The sequence below is a fragment of the Thalassophryne amazonica genome, chromosome 9 (assembly GCF_902500255.1).
Source record: "Thalassophryne amazonica chromosome 9, fThaAma1.1, whole genome shotgun sequence".
NCBI classification, from domain to species: domain Eukaryota; kingdom Metazoa; phylum Chordata; class Actinopteri; order Batrachoidiformes; family Batrachoididae; genus Thalassophryne; species Thalassophryne amazonica.
The window spans coordinates 68,722,727-68,738,397 of NC_047111.1; the positions used below are offsets into that span (position 1 = coordinate 68,722,727).

The 15,671-nt window shown below is 39.5% G+C and overlaps 1 protein-coding gene across 5 annotated transcripts in view; it reads left to right on the top strand.

Annotated features, from left to right (window-relative positions):
• synj1 (synaptojanin 1) overlaps positions 1–15,671 on the top strand; it is a 54,877-nt gene that overhangs the window by 18,579 nt on the left and 20,627 nt on the right. For 3 of the 5 annotated variants that reach the window (XM_034178304.1, XM_034178307.1, XM_034178308.1), the window contains exons 12-23: positions 3,924–4,089; positions 4,527–4,550; positions 5,039–5,230; positions 6,497–6,581; positions 8,184–8,324; positions 8,676–8,868; positions 8,958–9,116; positions 9,379–9,535; positions 9,762–9,888; positions 10,002–10,214; positions 10,292–10,370; positions 10,527–10,692. In XM_034178304.1, coding sequence (XP_034034195.1) covers positions 3,924–4,089; positions 4,527–4,550; positions 5,039–5,230; positions 6,497–6,581; positions 8,184–8,324; positions 8,676–8,868; positions 8,958–9,116; positions 9,379–9,535; positions 9,762–9,888; positions 10,002–10,214; positions 10,292–10,370; positions 10,527–10,692 — 1,702 coding nt within the window. The remainder of the gene's footprint in view (positions 1–3,923; positions 4,090–4,526; positions 4,551–5,038; positions 5,231–6,496; positions 6,582–8,183; positions 8,325–8,675; positions 8,869–8,957; positions 9,117–9,378; positions 9,536–9,761; positions 9,889–10,001; positions 10,215–10,291; positions 10,371–10,526; positions 10,693–15,671) is intronic. The other 2 variants (XM_034178305.1, XM_034178306.1) reach the window with 2 other exon arrangements.

Genomic DNA, 15,671 nt, shown 5'->3' on the forward strand with positions numbered 1-15,671 from the left:
TCATGACGTAATGCTGGCTCTCTGGATTTTTTAGAAAATTTGACCTTGCGAATTCTGGAACGACCTTTTCATGTTCACAGAATCCAGAATTTTTAATGCATGACCTTCAAACTTTGCATGTGGCTTGTCATGAACTATGTCTCTAACATTCTGTAATCTGAGATGAATAAGTCCAATAAATTTTTAGATTTTTAGGTCTGAAAATTGAAAAAAAAAAACCATTTTGGTCAATGTTTGAGGCCATATATCAAAAAAATGATACCAGATACCAATGTCAAACTTAAATTTTTAAAAATCACATTCTTCAGAACAAAATATAAAAAATGTTCTGCAATTTTTTTTCTGCAATTAATTTTTAAATTCACGCTTAAGCAAATCTGAAGCAAATCAAGATGTGCAAGTGACATTTATGCACCCACATGACCCTGCAAGGAGTTACTTCTGGCCCAGAAGCGAAGATCTTTACTGGGTGCCTCTTCAGCATATCATCATGAAAATTGAAGCACCAATTACATCTAGTGGTCGAAGATATGTTATTACAGAAAGCTTCACAGGAAAATCAAACACTTTCATGGGCAACTTCTACTAGGATATTGTATGTTATTGTAGAACTTTGTAAGGTAACCTTAACTTTGTAAAATAAAGTATCTCTTGGTTCATATTTGACTTTACAAAGCTTTTAATTATCTAAATGACTTGCAAGTTGAAATACACATATCCAGCTGAATATCAGTCAAAATCAGTGTATTTGATTTTGATGATTCCAGCTGGAATGACTCAAATATCATGAAAAATGGTGACAAAGCTGAACCTTACTCAGTATGTCCTCTGAGTGTTTATTAGGTTTTACATTGGCATAGATAATGGGTGGATAGTCATATAGGAATCCTTGTCTGTCCATCCATCTATCCATGACTCTTGAAGTGCAACATTTGGTGGATTTCTTTGATACGTCACGCATTCTGATCCAGCATTTTCAAGGGAAGGTAATTTGACTTGTTTTTGTTGTTTTTAATATAAATCATACTGGACAGTTACATGTACAACCCCAGTTCCAGTGAAGTTGGGATGTTGTGTACAATGTAAATAAAAACAGAATGCAATAATTTGCAAATCATCTTTAACCTATATTCAACTGAATACACCACAAAGACTAGATATTTAATGTTCAAAATGATAAACTTTATTGTTTTTGTGCAAATATTTGCTCATTTTGAAATGGATGCCTGCAACACGTTTCAAAAAAAGCTGGGATAGTGATATGTTTACCACTGTGTTACATCGCCTTTCCTTCTAACAACACAATAGTCAACCAATCAATAAACACTCAATAAGTGTTTGGAAACTGAAGACACTAATTGTTGAAGCTTTGTAGGTTGAATTCTTTCCCAGTCTTGCTTGATGTACAACTTCAGTTGTTCAACAGTCCGGGGTCTTCATTGTCGTATTTTGAGCTTTCAGCGTTGATGGTGTCATCACAGATATGTAAGTTGCTCATGCCATGGGCAACTTACACACCCCCATACCATCACAGATGCTGGCTTTTGAACTTAGCGCTGGAAACAATCTGGATGGTCTTTTTCTTCTTTTGTCCAGAGAACACAACATCCATGATTTCCAAAAACAATTTGAAATGTGGACTCATCAGACCACAGCACACTTTTCCATTTTGCGTCTGTCTATTTCAAATGAGCTTGTGCCCAGAGAAGGTGGCGGCATTTCTGGATGTTGTTGATGTATGGCTTTCGCTTTGCATGGTAGAGTTTTAACTTACACTTGTAGATGTAGTGACGAACTTTGTTAACTGACATTGGTTTTTTGAAGTGTTCCTGAGCCCACGCGGTAAGATCCTTTACACAATGATGTCTGTTTTTAATGCCATGCCGCCTGAGGGATCAAAGGTCACAAGCATTCAATGTTGGTTTTCGGCCTTGCTGCTTACATGTAGAAAGTTCTCCAGATTCTCTGAATCTTCTGATTATATTATGGACTGTAGATGATGGAATCCCTACATTCCTTGCAATTGAAGATTGAGAAACATTGTTCTTAAACTGTTGGACTATTTTTACACACAGTTGTTCACAAAGTGGTGATCCTTGCCCCATCTTTGCTTGTCAACAGGTGAGACTTTTGGGGATGCTCCCTTTTTCCCAATCATGACACTCACAATTAATGTCCTCAGTTCCCAAATGCTTATTGAGTGTTGTTAAAAGGAAAGGTGATGTAACACAGTGGTAAACATACCACTGTTACAGCTTTTTTGAAATGTGTTGCAGGCAACCATTTCAAAATGAGCAAATATTTGCACAAAAACAATAAAGTTGATCAGTTTGAACATTAAATAACTTGTCTTTGTGGTGTATTCAATTGGATATAGGTGGAAGAGGATTTGCAAATCATTGTATTCTGTTTTTATTTACATTTTACATCACATCCAACTTCATTGGAATTGGGGTTGTAGAGCACCTGTTGTGCTCTTTAATACAAAAATTGATCAGAGGATATGGGTTTGTCAGCTTGCTCAGAGATCTGTAGTTTGTACTTCTTTTGTAATATTGAACAGAGAAAAGGTCACTGTTTCCCATGGCAGTCTACTGTCACCTAATTCATGACCACTTAATGGCAAACATCAATCATAAAAAAAATAAAATAAATAATAATAATAATAAATTGCTGAAATTCCAGGGAAAAGAAATGTCATAAATGCCACTATTGCAGAATATAGGCTGAAGTCCTGGCTATGGTGTGAGGACTAAAACCTGATGTTTATCAGTTTGCACAGAAATATAAATAGCATATGTAAAAAAAAAAATGCATCATGAAGAGGGAAGTAGAACATAGTTGCATTTATTTTTGAAACTGATACGTTTTTCACAATCTGGAAAGACTATTCAGTGACGCACTAGCCTAAAGAACATAGGCTAAATATCTTTAATGTTTCTTGTTTTCACTTTACTGAAAATGTATTAAATCATGATTTTTGTATTCCATTGCACCCCTGTTTTTTGACATAAGTCATAGGTCCTCCCAAACTGAAACACAGAAAAAGGCCATTTATAGCATTTATAGTCTGGAAAATAAGATTTTATATATATATATATATATATATATATATATATATATATATATATATATATATATATATATATATATATATACTGTATAATAACAGTTTGTTGTTAAGGGTGTGTGTTCTCTGACCAGGCTCTGCCTGCATCATTGATCCTCTGGGTCGAACTCTGTGCTTCCTTTGTTTTCTAACTCTTGTGTGCTGTCTTTCTCTGCTGTCCTCTGGACTTCTCTGCCTGTGTGGTAAGTTAACAAGTTAGTTCATATCATGTTCTAGCTCTGGGTCTGTTTCTTATGCTTTACCAGTCTGACTGTCTGTGGGTTAAAGGATATTGATACAGGGATGCGGGAGTTCTGTCATGATGAAAATTGATTTTTATTTCCTTTTGTGAGTCGCTGTTACTCATATGTTGTCTCACTGTAGATTCTCAATAATGTCCTCTTTAGAGATCAATTTGCAGTGAAAATGGGTGTGCTTTCAAAGTTAAAAAAAATCATTGCTGGTGCTGGCGGTCTCTCTTGTTGAGTGGTAGTTTTGTTGCTGGATCATTACGTCAGTCTGGCAAATAAAATTGCTATCTTGATTCTCTAAAAACAGATTGTATCACATCGTTGAATACAACAAAGAAATACACCACATATCAATTATTGAGCGTAGTTTTTAAGTTGCACCAAGTCAAGAAAATCCTATTCCTTTGTTCTTTCTTCCTTTCAACTTCATTTCCTTGGGTTAAATGGGAAATACAGGGTTTTTTTTTTTTCATTTGTTTCTTTAACAACTGGCAAATATACAAAAGCAAAACTGCATTTTTTTAATGCTGTGTTTTGTGTGGTTTTTTTTTTTTTTTTGATAGGCGGGAAAGCTAAAAGATGGTGCTCGTTCAGTGACAAGGACTATCCAGAACAACTTCTTTGACACTTCCAAGCAGGAAGCCATAGACATCCTGAGGCTCGGCTCCACACTCAACAGTGACCTAGCAGACAAAGCTCGGGCCTTGCTAACTACTTCTAGTCTTTATGGTAATTTTTTGAGCAACATGTGTAACTAATAATGTGAAATGTGATTATACTGTATAGGAGCACTGATATGAGGTGTTTTTTTTCCTCATCAAGCAGGCAGGTCACATATTATCAGAACAGAGTGTATGTTATCATACAAAAAAATCTAACTAGATTTTGGGTCAGTATAACATGTTTCAACTTGTGGATATTTTGTAATCATAGAACTGAGTGACTAATACTTCCCTTGTGTGTTGTAAACCTGTTAGTGAGAAGCTGCACTGCACACTGTGAAGGTTTGTTTATGCCACATGAAGTGGGAAGTATAATCTCTCCATCTCAGGCCTCTGCCTCGGTTAGATTAGCACAGATCCACTGGTCGGTGGCATTATCTTTTAAACGCTGGTTAACCCACTCTTCTCTCCCTTCTCTCACCCTGCTCTTGCTCACAATCGTAGTCACTGAGACCGTCTTGCAATCAGGTATAGTAACAGTAACCAGTGGCGGATCCATTTTATCCCATGCTACATAGTTGTCCCACCATTTGTGTCTGGTACAGATTTTTGTTCACACATAATTCAGCCATGGTAATGGTTGAACTCTTTGGAAAATGTCTAGCCTACACCATGTGTATCCTGCAACAGTGATGATGAGAATAAAAATGTGACTGTGAAACTACAATAAAATCCACTCTGTCTTTGAGTGGAAATTTACAGACATAATTGACCATTACCAAGGTTGATTGTTTGAATGTGACCTTGTTTTAGGAAGAAATCCTGTTTGCATCTGTCCTAGCATGTCTCACATGCTAGGACATTCTTGTCTTCATCTGTTCTGTCTGGAAAATGTCCCATTGTTTTTGACCCCCCCCCCCTTTTTTTTTAAAGTTTTTATTTTTCCACAGTTCATGCATATGTGGGTGTGAATGCGACTGTTGTGCGCTTTCATCCTGGTGTCTTTCTCTTTGCAGCCTCTCCTAGAGTATTACTTGGAATGTGTCAGAACTACCACAAATATACTCGGCCCAAGAAAATCCGGGTGTGTGTGGGCACTTGGAATGTCAATGGGGGTAAACAGTTCCGCAGCATCGCCTTCCGCAACCAAACACTCAACGATTGGTTGTTGGATGCTCCACAGAAGGCAGGGCATCCTGAGTTCCAGGGTATGTTATGATAAACCTGGAGTTTGGGTGTCATAGGATGTCATAGAGCTACTGCATGTGAAAGCACACGTAGTCCTGCTAACGTACCCTACTTTGTATTTTGTATATCCAGTATGAATTTGACACCATGGTGTTAGGTAGAAGCAAGTACAAGCAGGGTTGCTGCCAATAATAGTTATATTTTCATGAATGTGCTTTACAGTAAAAGCATTTTAATGTCAACGCAGTGAATGGGTGAACCGTGACAGCCGAACACCAGCAGACTAAATGATGCACCAGTAAGACAGTCATTTAGACACACTGTGCATCTGACATACTTGGGCACAAGTTTGACAAAGCAAGATATTACGAAGTGGTTCAAAATGAACAAACCAGCACATGTTGGAAGCTGGAACAAGTCTGGTGATTAAACAATGGAGGAGTGCACGAGTGAAATGCTGATGAACACTCAGATATTTTGTATTGTTTGTGAAATCAAGCTTTCATAAAGTAATAAAGTAAAATAATGTTTCTTTTCCTATTTTCAGTCAGTAAATTGTTGAGTGCACCATTGCAGCCAAAATGTATCCAAAAAATTTCACGCTTCCATATTGCGTCCGCTTACTGCATATTGATAATTGCGAAACAAACATTTTAATATTGGCAGATCTGCTCATGACTGAAACAGCATGAAAAAGTAAGCATGGTAAAGGTAAATGTATCTTTTTCTTGTGGAAATAATAACGAAAACTGCTCTGATATGATGAACAATTCTAACATTCAGCCTTACAAGATTTATTCACACAGGAGCATGGATTTTAATGCACAAGATGTTTGCCAATGAAAAAGACAGAAAGAAAAGCTTTCTCTTTTGTTTTTTTTCCCCGAGTCTTAACATTCTACTCGACTGGGTTGCCTTCAAACTGATTATAATCATCTGAAAAGTGAAACAACAAAACAAACTTAATTCCCTCTCCACCACCAGCGACATTTCAGGTCCCTTTTCTTTTCTTTTTTTTTCTACGACATAGTGTTCATCTCGGTTGGAGTGACACTGTATTTATTCTAATAAACAGTTTTGCATCCACCAACAAGCACATTTTAGTTCTTACAGTGGTGCACTAATTTCTTGCTGTATATTGTTCAAAACTGTAAGATTCTAGTGGTTTAAAAAATGTCATAAAATAACCTTTTCTTGTAAATCATAAGTCAGAATCATGTTGGGTAAAATTTCCAGTTTGCTGACATGGTGGTGGATCTAATATTGCAATATTTTTCTTCCTACAGACAATAAAAGCAACCCAATTGATATCTTTGCCATTGGTTTTGAAGAAATGGTTGAACTGAATGCTGGAAACATTGTGAGTGCCAGGTATGTATTTATGTTGAGTCCAGCCTCATGTTCACACCATCCTGCTCATCCTGTTGAGTTTGAGCAAAATCAAAAGGGAGTTCACCCACAGGACATGTGGGTTCTTTATAGCTAATGTTTAATATATTTACACCCACATACAACAGTATGTAGCACGTGTGTGTGTGTGGGGGGGGGGGTTTGGTCTCGTGTGCATGTGTTTGTTTGTGTGAACAAACTAGCTGAAAGAGTTTATGTCCAGTTTGAGCCAAACTTAATGGAAGCATGGTCATGTAAAAAGGCAAGGTCACAGGCCACAGCCAAAACTTTGGCCCAATGCTTCGGTATGAGGATATTGAGAATAGCTATTTCAAGGATATGGTTGAAGATACACCTATGGTTACTATTAAATACTCATTTGAAGCTACATATCACTCTTCTTTTTGGAATATAACCTTTGATCTTGGGTGACCTTGAAAACTTAAATTTATGGTCACAATTGTTTTAACTCAAACCATTATGAGCCCATTCAGTGTTCCGCAGTTGTGAATCTCGCACCGTGTCGCGGCCTGTGACTCACGCGAGAGATCAGTTTCAGCAGAGTTCCGATGTCGCAGACCGAACGGTCCGCCCTGCCTCCACTGCGCATGTGTCATTTCGGAGCTCAGCCGCTTATCTGAGACAGAGTCTCTTCACCAAAAGTTATCAAATGGAGTAATGTGATTATTAACCATCAGATGCCAAGGTAAAACCTCTTAAATCATTCTCAAGTCAGTTTTAAGCAGAAACGAGGCAATATTCGGTGACACTTTGAAATGACCAACATGCAGTGAACGCATCAGCTAGCAGCGTGTGTAACCGCGGCACTCTGATCACTTCCTCCGTCTTTTATGATGAAATAATGCGGACTGTATGTGGAAAAGATTGTTCTACAAAAGCTTCAGATATCTGTCACTGAGATAGGTGATGACTGGAGTGCAGTTTGAAGCAGAAACGAAGTGATAATCTGTGAACTGCTGCTAATGACGCAGGCACAGTGAAGGCACTGTGGACTGTTCGGTCAGCGACACCGATTCAGGGCACAATGTAAACAAACGTCGTGAAGTATGGACAACAGGACAACATCGGGGCACGGCAGAAGTCCATCACAGGTGCTACACCTCCTCTAAATAACCCTCTCAACTTGGGAGAACATGTCATCCTCATAATTGCCCATGAATTCACTGGATCAACGCCATCCATGTCCTCGTTAGTCATTTTTTATATGCGCTGTGAGACGCCGGAACTCTGTTGGCACTGCGGTCCATTCTGGGAAGCACAGGGTGCCGCCAGGGGCATTATGGGAAACGTTAAAGTACAGAATATGGATTACACAGAGAAGATAAACTGGATGTTAGTCATAAAATGGCTGTCTTGAACAGAACCATGTTGTGGTATCAGTCACTAAATCACAAGTAATTAATTTGCATACATTTGTGTCAAACATGTACATGTGGGTTTTGCACTGTCTGTCCATTGTATTAAAAAAATAAAGTTGTCACATATATAAATTTCAAAGCAGACAGTTGTAAAGTACATTTTCATGTTTCAGTTTTCAGCATCTTATTGAATTGCTCTTTACAGCACTACCAACCAGAAACTGTGGGCAGCTGAGCTCCAAAAAAACATCTCAAGGGACCATAAGTATGTACTGCTGGCATCAGAGCAGCTGGTGGGAGTCTGTCTGTTTGTGTTCATCCGCCCACAGCATGCACCCTTCATCAGGTTAGAAATGCACATGTTCTTATGAGACATCTAATTGCAATGGGGGGAACAGGTGCACTTTTGGGGAAGTGTAGGATTACTGTAAAGGTCTAGCAACCTTAGTATATATGGTACGTAGCGTAATCTTTAAATTCTGAGCTTAACTACATGACTGTAATATGGTATCTATAGCTCACTTCATTAAATAAAATTGTTGCAAATCAGACAATGTTACTTTGTTGTTTTCTGAAGTGAGTGAGCAGTAAGTCACCTACAGAAGCTATAATTAAAAATGTTCTAATAATCACCCATAGGCACCTGTTTTTAGATTCACAACAATGCATAATCTGTTCTTCAAATTTTTCCCTCTAGGGATGTTGCTGTAGATACAGTAAAAACCGGTATGGGTGGCGCTACAGGAAATAAAGGCGGTGTGGCAATCCGCCTGCTGTTCCACACCACCAGCATCTGCTTCCTCTGTTCTCACTTTGCTGCAGGCCAGTCACAGGTTAAGGAGAGGAATGATGACTACAGTGAGATTACTCGCAGGCTCAGTTTTCCTATGGTAATAACTAATTAACAAGTGGTTTAAAATAAATAAATAAATAAATAGATTCTACATCTGAGATTAACCTCCACTGTTTTGGTTCCCAGGGGCGCCTCCTGTATTCACACGACTATGTATTCTGGTGTGGAGATTTCAACTACCGTATCAACTTGCCCAATGAGGAAGTAAAAGAGCTGATTAAACAACAAAATTGGGATGCCCTTACAGCTGGAGACCAGTTGTTGGAACAGAAGAATTCTGGTTTGGTATGATTTAGAATGCATGTATAGAAAGTTTTTTTTTGTTTGTTTGTTTTTACTTTTTCCTCTTTTGACATCATAAATGTGTCTTTGAAGAAAACATGTTGTATTGGGCTTGAGTTTTGAGTCTTGTATAAATTTTAACGGCTGGTGCATGATGTTTAAAGCAGCTGTCTGTGAGACAGTCAAAACACACTTATTCCAGAATATGCATCCTTTAGACTTTAGCTGCATGATTAGAACAACTTCCCTAAATTAACTTCCACAGGTCTTCAGAGGTTTCATCGAAGGGAATTTAGATTTTGCCCCAACCTACAAGTATGACCTCTTCTCAGATGATTACGACACAAGTGAGAAGTGTCGCACACCAGCCTGGACTGACCGCATACTGTGGAAGAGAAGAAAGTGGAACTTTGACAAAACTGGTGCGTAGGAGTGTCAACGTGGATTTGGTGATTGAAGACAACATGAAACTGTTGAAGCAAAAATGTCTTTTCTCCCTACATATGAAACAACAACATCATGACCTGTTGTACACATATGCATTTGTGTGTGTGTGTGTGTGTGTGTATATATATGTATGTGTGTATATATATATATATATATATATATATATATATATATATATATATATATATATATATTGTGCAGCTGAGGAGATGAATGTTGTTGGAGCCACTTCTGCATCTGGAGGGAAGGGGGAGTCACCAGAACTGCCCTGGACTCCTGGGACTCTGAAGTACTATGGCAGGGCTGAACTTAAGACTTCAGACCACAGGTAATTCTGCCAAGAAATCAGTAAGTGAAAACTGTTTTACCTCACATACAGTACACTTCTTTTTGTGTGTTCTCATTTTAAATATATGTATTTGTGTTGTTGTCTGGTTCCAGGCCTGTAGTATCAATAATGGATGTTGATATCCTGGAGGTCGACCCAGAGGATCGACACCAAGTCTACAAAGATGTGATTAGCTTGCAGGGACCTCCTGATGGCACCATCCTGGTTTCACTTTGCACATCTGGACCCAATGACTACTTTGACGATGCACTCATAGATGAACTGCTGGATAAGTTTGCTGAGTTTGGCGAGGTCATCCTAATCAGGTAAGCCAGAAGCCGAAATGCAGAACATGCTTTCTTGAGACAGCTAGACTGTAATGGTAATGAGTTTGTTTATCCAGGTTTGTTGAGGAGAAGATGTGGGTGACTTTCCTCGAGGGTTACTCTGCTCTGGCTGCCCTGTCTCTCAGTGCTTCAACTGTAAGCCTTTACAGACTACACATATAGTAGTAAAGTCCAAATTGATTGCACTCAGCCACATAACATTAAAGACATCTCAACAAAACAAGATTTTGTTTGTGTTTGTTAAAGGTAATCGGTATGTACTTCTCGTTGCCTGTCTTGATTGCAATGTAGGTCCTTGGTAAGGTGATTGACATTCGCCTGAAGAACCCAGGTTGGATAAAGAGCTTGGAGGAAGAAATGAGCGTGGAGAGAATCTGTGGAAGCATCCCCACATCAACCAGTTCCACGCTGCTTGCTGAAGATACTGACATGGGTGATGATGATTACGATATGGAAGGTGCGTTGCAAAGGCCAAGCATGCCTCTCTGTGTGTATGAAGGACTTTAAGTGTGATTGCTGTAAAGACCACTGAGAAGAGACTGGTAACTTTAAGCATACAAGACATGCTGGTATCTACTACAGTAAAAACATGACTCATACAGCATGCTACCACTTATTTTAAAAGATACCACAATGATTTGATAGAATGTTATTTGACTTGTTCGATATATAACAAAGGCAAGTTAGTTCAAGGAATGACATTAGATTGTCCTTGAAATTATGTTACACATCTCCAGTTCCAGCATTCCGGTGGCTGATCTGCCAGTCAGCTGTGAGCCACCAAATTTCAGTGAGATTGCAAAGGTGGTTAAACAAGTGTGTGTGTGCGTGCGTGCGTGTGTGTATGTGTATATTGGGGGTGGGAGCTGCAGGTATCTATAGTACTGAACCTGAACGTCTCCAGACAGGTAATGACGGTGATGGTGTTGTAAGCAATATTTTTTCCCATCTCTGGGATGGGTATCATCTCAACAACTAGAAGAAAGGACTTGTCAACCCTCATTGGAAAGGAAAGGGTAGTCACCTGTACTTAAACAGTTACAGGGGTATTACACTGTTCTCTGGATTCCTGAAAAGGTGCTTGCAAGAATTATTCCTAACAGGATTCAGTCCTAGTTACTTGCTGCTAAATGACCAGAGCTGCATGGTTTTATCACCCACAAGAAGTTAGCCAGCTGCATTCTAGCTCTGCAAGTACTCAACTCAGCACAAGCACAGATATCAGCAATTCTTCTTTGCTGTTTATTTTCACAAAGTATCTGATTCATTTGTGTGAGCTGCTCTGAGGCACATCCTGAGACATACATAATGTCATACACAATACCTTGCTGAACATCATAGTCAGCTTATACAAAGGTATCGGGATGGCTGTGGGGAATGGAGGCAGAGTCTCTGCTTCTTCTCCGTGAGTAAATGTGGAGATGTCTGGAGTTATACTTGATGTGGACATGTCCTGTCTCTGGCAATCAGTCTGTGAGCAGGACGTGTGTCCTTTTTTGTCCTTTATTTAACAGAATGATGAGAGTTTGAGGGACGAGACAGTTTTTTTTTTTTTCGTTCTTTCTTTTAGTTGTTCACATGTGCGCGAACCAATCATCTGTGAGTGGACTGAAGATGTCTGGACTTTTTACTCGATGTGGACATGTCCTGTCTCTGCCAATCTGTCTGTGAGCAGGACTTTTATGGACTTTATTTAAACACATTTGTGAGAGAATTTAAGAGCGAGGAGCTGCAGCAACAGCTGCAATCAGCATTTTTTTTTCTGTGCTCTTTGAGCGTGTAGTTTTACTGCATTGTTTACACGGTATAAAAATAATCCTGCGTGATTTATACTTCGGCAACAGTGGAACAGCAGGAATCACAAATTGGCGTCGGGTAACGTTGTATTGTGAGCGTGTGGCTTCCAGTCACGTTGAGTACCTTCGCGTTGCCCTGACTTGCGCTGAAACCACTTAATTTCTGCATCAAGCACAGGATGCAGAAAAAAATTAAACATGTTTAATTTTTGGTGTCCGATTTGCTTCTTCCTTTGCGTCCCTCGCGCTGTTGTGGTGTTGAGCTACATTGTCTCGGCACTGGGTTGCTTCCACGTGGCGTCGTCATGACGCCGCACGACGCAGCTCCATGTGGGCCCGGTGTGAAAGGGGCTTAAAGGCCATTTTACACAATAGTATGTGTCTGCAGAGCCGGAGGCTGCACATTTACGGCTGCACTTTCAGGCCGCTGCTTCTTCTACTGACGTCGATTCAGAGCATTTCTTTAAAGAGACACCGTACTCTATTTACACGAGCATGCCTTTGCTTCACGCAACAGCACAACCTGTGACGATCCCACCCGCTGTGTTCACAGCTGGACGCCGTTCTTTGTTCTACTGACTACCACGCGCGCTGCGCTGGAGCTGCGTACGAGGTCTATTAGAAAAGTATCCGACCTTTTTATTTTTTGCAAACACCTGATGGATTTGAATCACGTGTGCTTGCATGAGCCAACCTTGAACCTTCGTGCACATGCGTGAATTTTTTCACGCCTGTCGATTGCGTCATTTGCTTGTAAGCAGCCTTTGTGTGAGGATGGGTGTAGTCTCTTGTCGGATTTTCTTTGCAAGGAAAATGGCGGAACGACTGGAGCAGCGCGACTGCATCAAATTTTGCCAGAAACTGGGCGACAGCCAGGTGGAAACCATTCGGATTATTCAGACGGCTTTTGGTGAGGATCCTCTGGGCATCACACAGATTAAGGAGCGGTACAACCGGTTTAAAGACGACCGCACAATAGTGGAGAGTGAGCCACGCTCCGGTCGGCATCAACACGCTGAAATGACCAGATCATTTCCAAAGTGAACGCTGTGGTGATCCGGGACTGTCGTGTGACTATCTGAGAAATTGCAGAAGAGGTGGACATCAGCACTTTTTCGGCACATGAAAAGAGTTGCAGCTAAATTCATGCCGATGGCTTCGGCACGAAGCTGGTGACGGAGCAAAAGCGCCTCCGTGTTGAAGTCTTACAGGACATGCTCCATCAGGTTTTTGCAAAAAATAAAAAGGTCGGATACTTTTCTAACAGACCTCGTATATGAAATAATTATTTCGTGGCAGATTAATCATTTTTTTCTTCAGATTTGCTGTTGAAAACCGCTCTAATCACTTCCTGAATCACAGAGGAAAAAGGTAATTATTTGACTTGTTTACATTGTCATGGCTTGATAAAACAGTTGCGTGTTTTTTCCTTCTTGTCTGCAGCTGTTAAAGTATTTATTTTTATGTTTATAACAGATTTAATTTCTTGTTATAATCCTTCAGATGAGCTGCGCTCTGATGCGAACCGCTGACGTCACCACTTGCTCTGTTCACTTCTTGTTTACTCGTTTACTTGTTTACTGTTTTACTTGATGAGCTGCACGTAGTGTTGGAGATTAGATCGCACCACATAGCACGACATTTGTGCATGAAAGATTTTTTTGAACATTTCTCTGTGGGCAATAGCACGCACCAGCGCCCCTCTGGCATCCTGTCTGCACCAGTTAAAGATGAGTTTACTCTCCAGCACGACACATCACGACCTGTGTCGTGATGTGTTGTGAAGCAAAGGCATGGTCATGTAAATGCCCCTTAGGTTTTAGGCTTTTAGTGACTGGTGGACTCAACCATCAGAAATATATCTGTATGTGGTGAAAGTGTTGAACTTGTTGAGAGATTTGCCTGTCTTGGCAGTGACATTCATGTGTCTGGGTGCTTGACCTTTGAGATTGAGAGCTTTAGGAGTAATGAGGTTGTTGGATAAAGGTGTTTGCCGATGGTGATACCTTTAAAGGAGAATAAAGGTCTAATGGGCCTTTCACACTGAACATGTCGGAAGCGTCAAATGCGTCAAAAATCGTTCTAAAAAGCATTATTTTCAATGAGACGCGTTGCTTTTTAGATGCATCAGAAACGTTGTGTCAAAAGCCGAGCTAAACCGACGCTTCTGACGGGAGCGTGCATTGCCGCTTGTCAGCAGGCTGACGCAGTCAAAGTTCAACTCAGTCCCACTTTCGACGCTCTGACCTATGACGTACCTTCGCGCTGTCCAATAGGAACAACGCCTCGGGCCAAAACATGGAAGACTAGTGGCAGAAACCACTGATCTCTACAAAACAAACGTGTCACAGGACTGCTGTTTTCTGAAGAAAAATCCTTGGAAGTTTTTTGTCGTTGTTGTTTGTTACCTCAAAATTTCTGATTACTGTTAAAACAAAAGTTTAGAACACTTGTAATTAAAATAGCTAAATAAATCAATAAATGATTCTTTAGAAACCTTTCGTCTGTAAATTAAAACCACCTGTTATTTCAGATTAGATAATTTCTTGTTTAAAATAACATGGAAATTTGTACATTTTTTTAAGTCTCTTAGATTATTTATATCTCATTTCAACCAGAAAAAAAGACACTGTAAATAAATACAAATGTTTATTATAAATGCAACAGGAAATAATTTAACAATGACTGCAGTTTGATTGTAAACTAGGATTTCTGTGACATAAACCTCGGTGATTTTTTTATATAGTCATTTCAACTTGTAATTTTGCCAAAATATGTAATTGCCTTTAATGTTGTTATCAGGACAGAGTCATTTCTAAAATATGAATTTGAGCACAATAAGTGGAGAGCTTCTACTTGTGCAAATGTCGTTTGACTTTGATTTGTGGACATTTTTAATGATCTGTTCATTTATGGTTAAAATATAAAATGAAACAGCTTTTTAAAAAATAATAAAATAGTTGCTGTTGAAAGAGCTTTTTATTTAGAAGCAGGTGATATTATGCTGGATTCTCAGGACCAGATGAAGGTCTCTTCTGCAGCTTTGATCTCTGGTGGTGTTGCTGAAGAGCAGAGATGTTTTCTTTCGACTGGACTTCATGGTGTTCAGCTCATCAATGCAAGTTAGGTTGTCTGCACAGCAAATGTTCCTGATTGGGACAAATAAAAATATTTATGTAAATATAAAGAAACACTAAACAGTTTATATATAAAAAGGGGGGGGGGGGGGAGAAAAACAATGGGGAAAAAAACGCCCGAAAAAAAAATTATTTAAAATTGAGCTTTTGTGGTCTCCAAAAAAAGCTATAGCTTTATTTGGTAAAAATAAAAAAGACTGAACCATTTACAAATTAACGCGTTCACTCAGATCAACTGTGCTAAAAGGCTAAGCTAAGGTGTGTGTGTGTGTGTGTGTGTATATATATATATATATATATATATATTCTCACATCGATAAAGCTGCAGAACTAAACTCCGTTGGGAAAACTGGGACTTCTCATATATCCAAAAAGTGGGAGATTTCGGACTGAGTGGGTTTGCTCCATCCCCCCGGCTGCCTGCCTCGGTCTGCCCAGGAATGATGCCTGAAGGCCGGCTTCTCCGTGTGGGTCGGCCCACTGTCGCGGTTCGATCGATATCC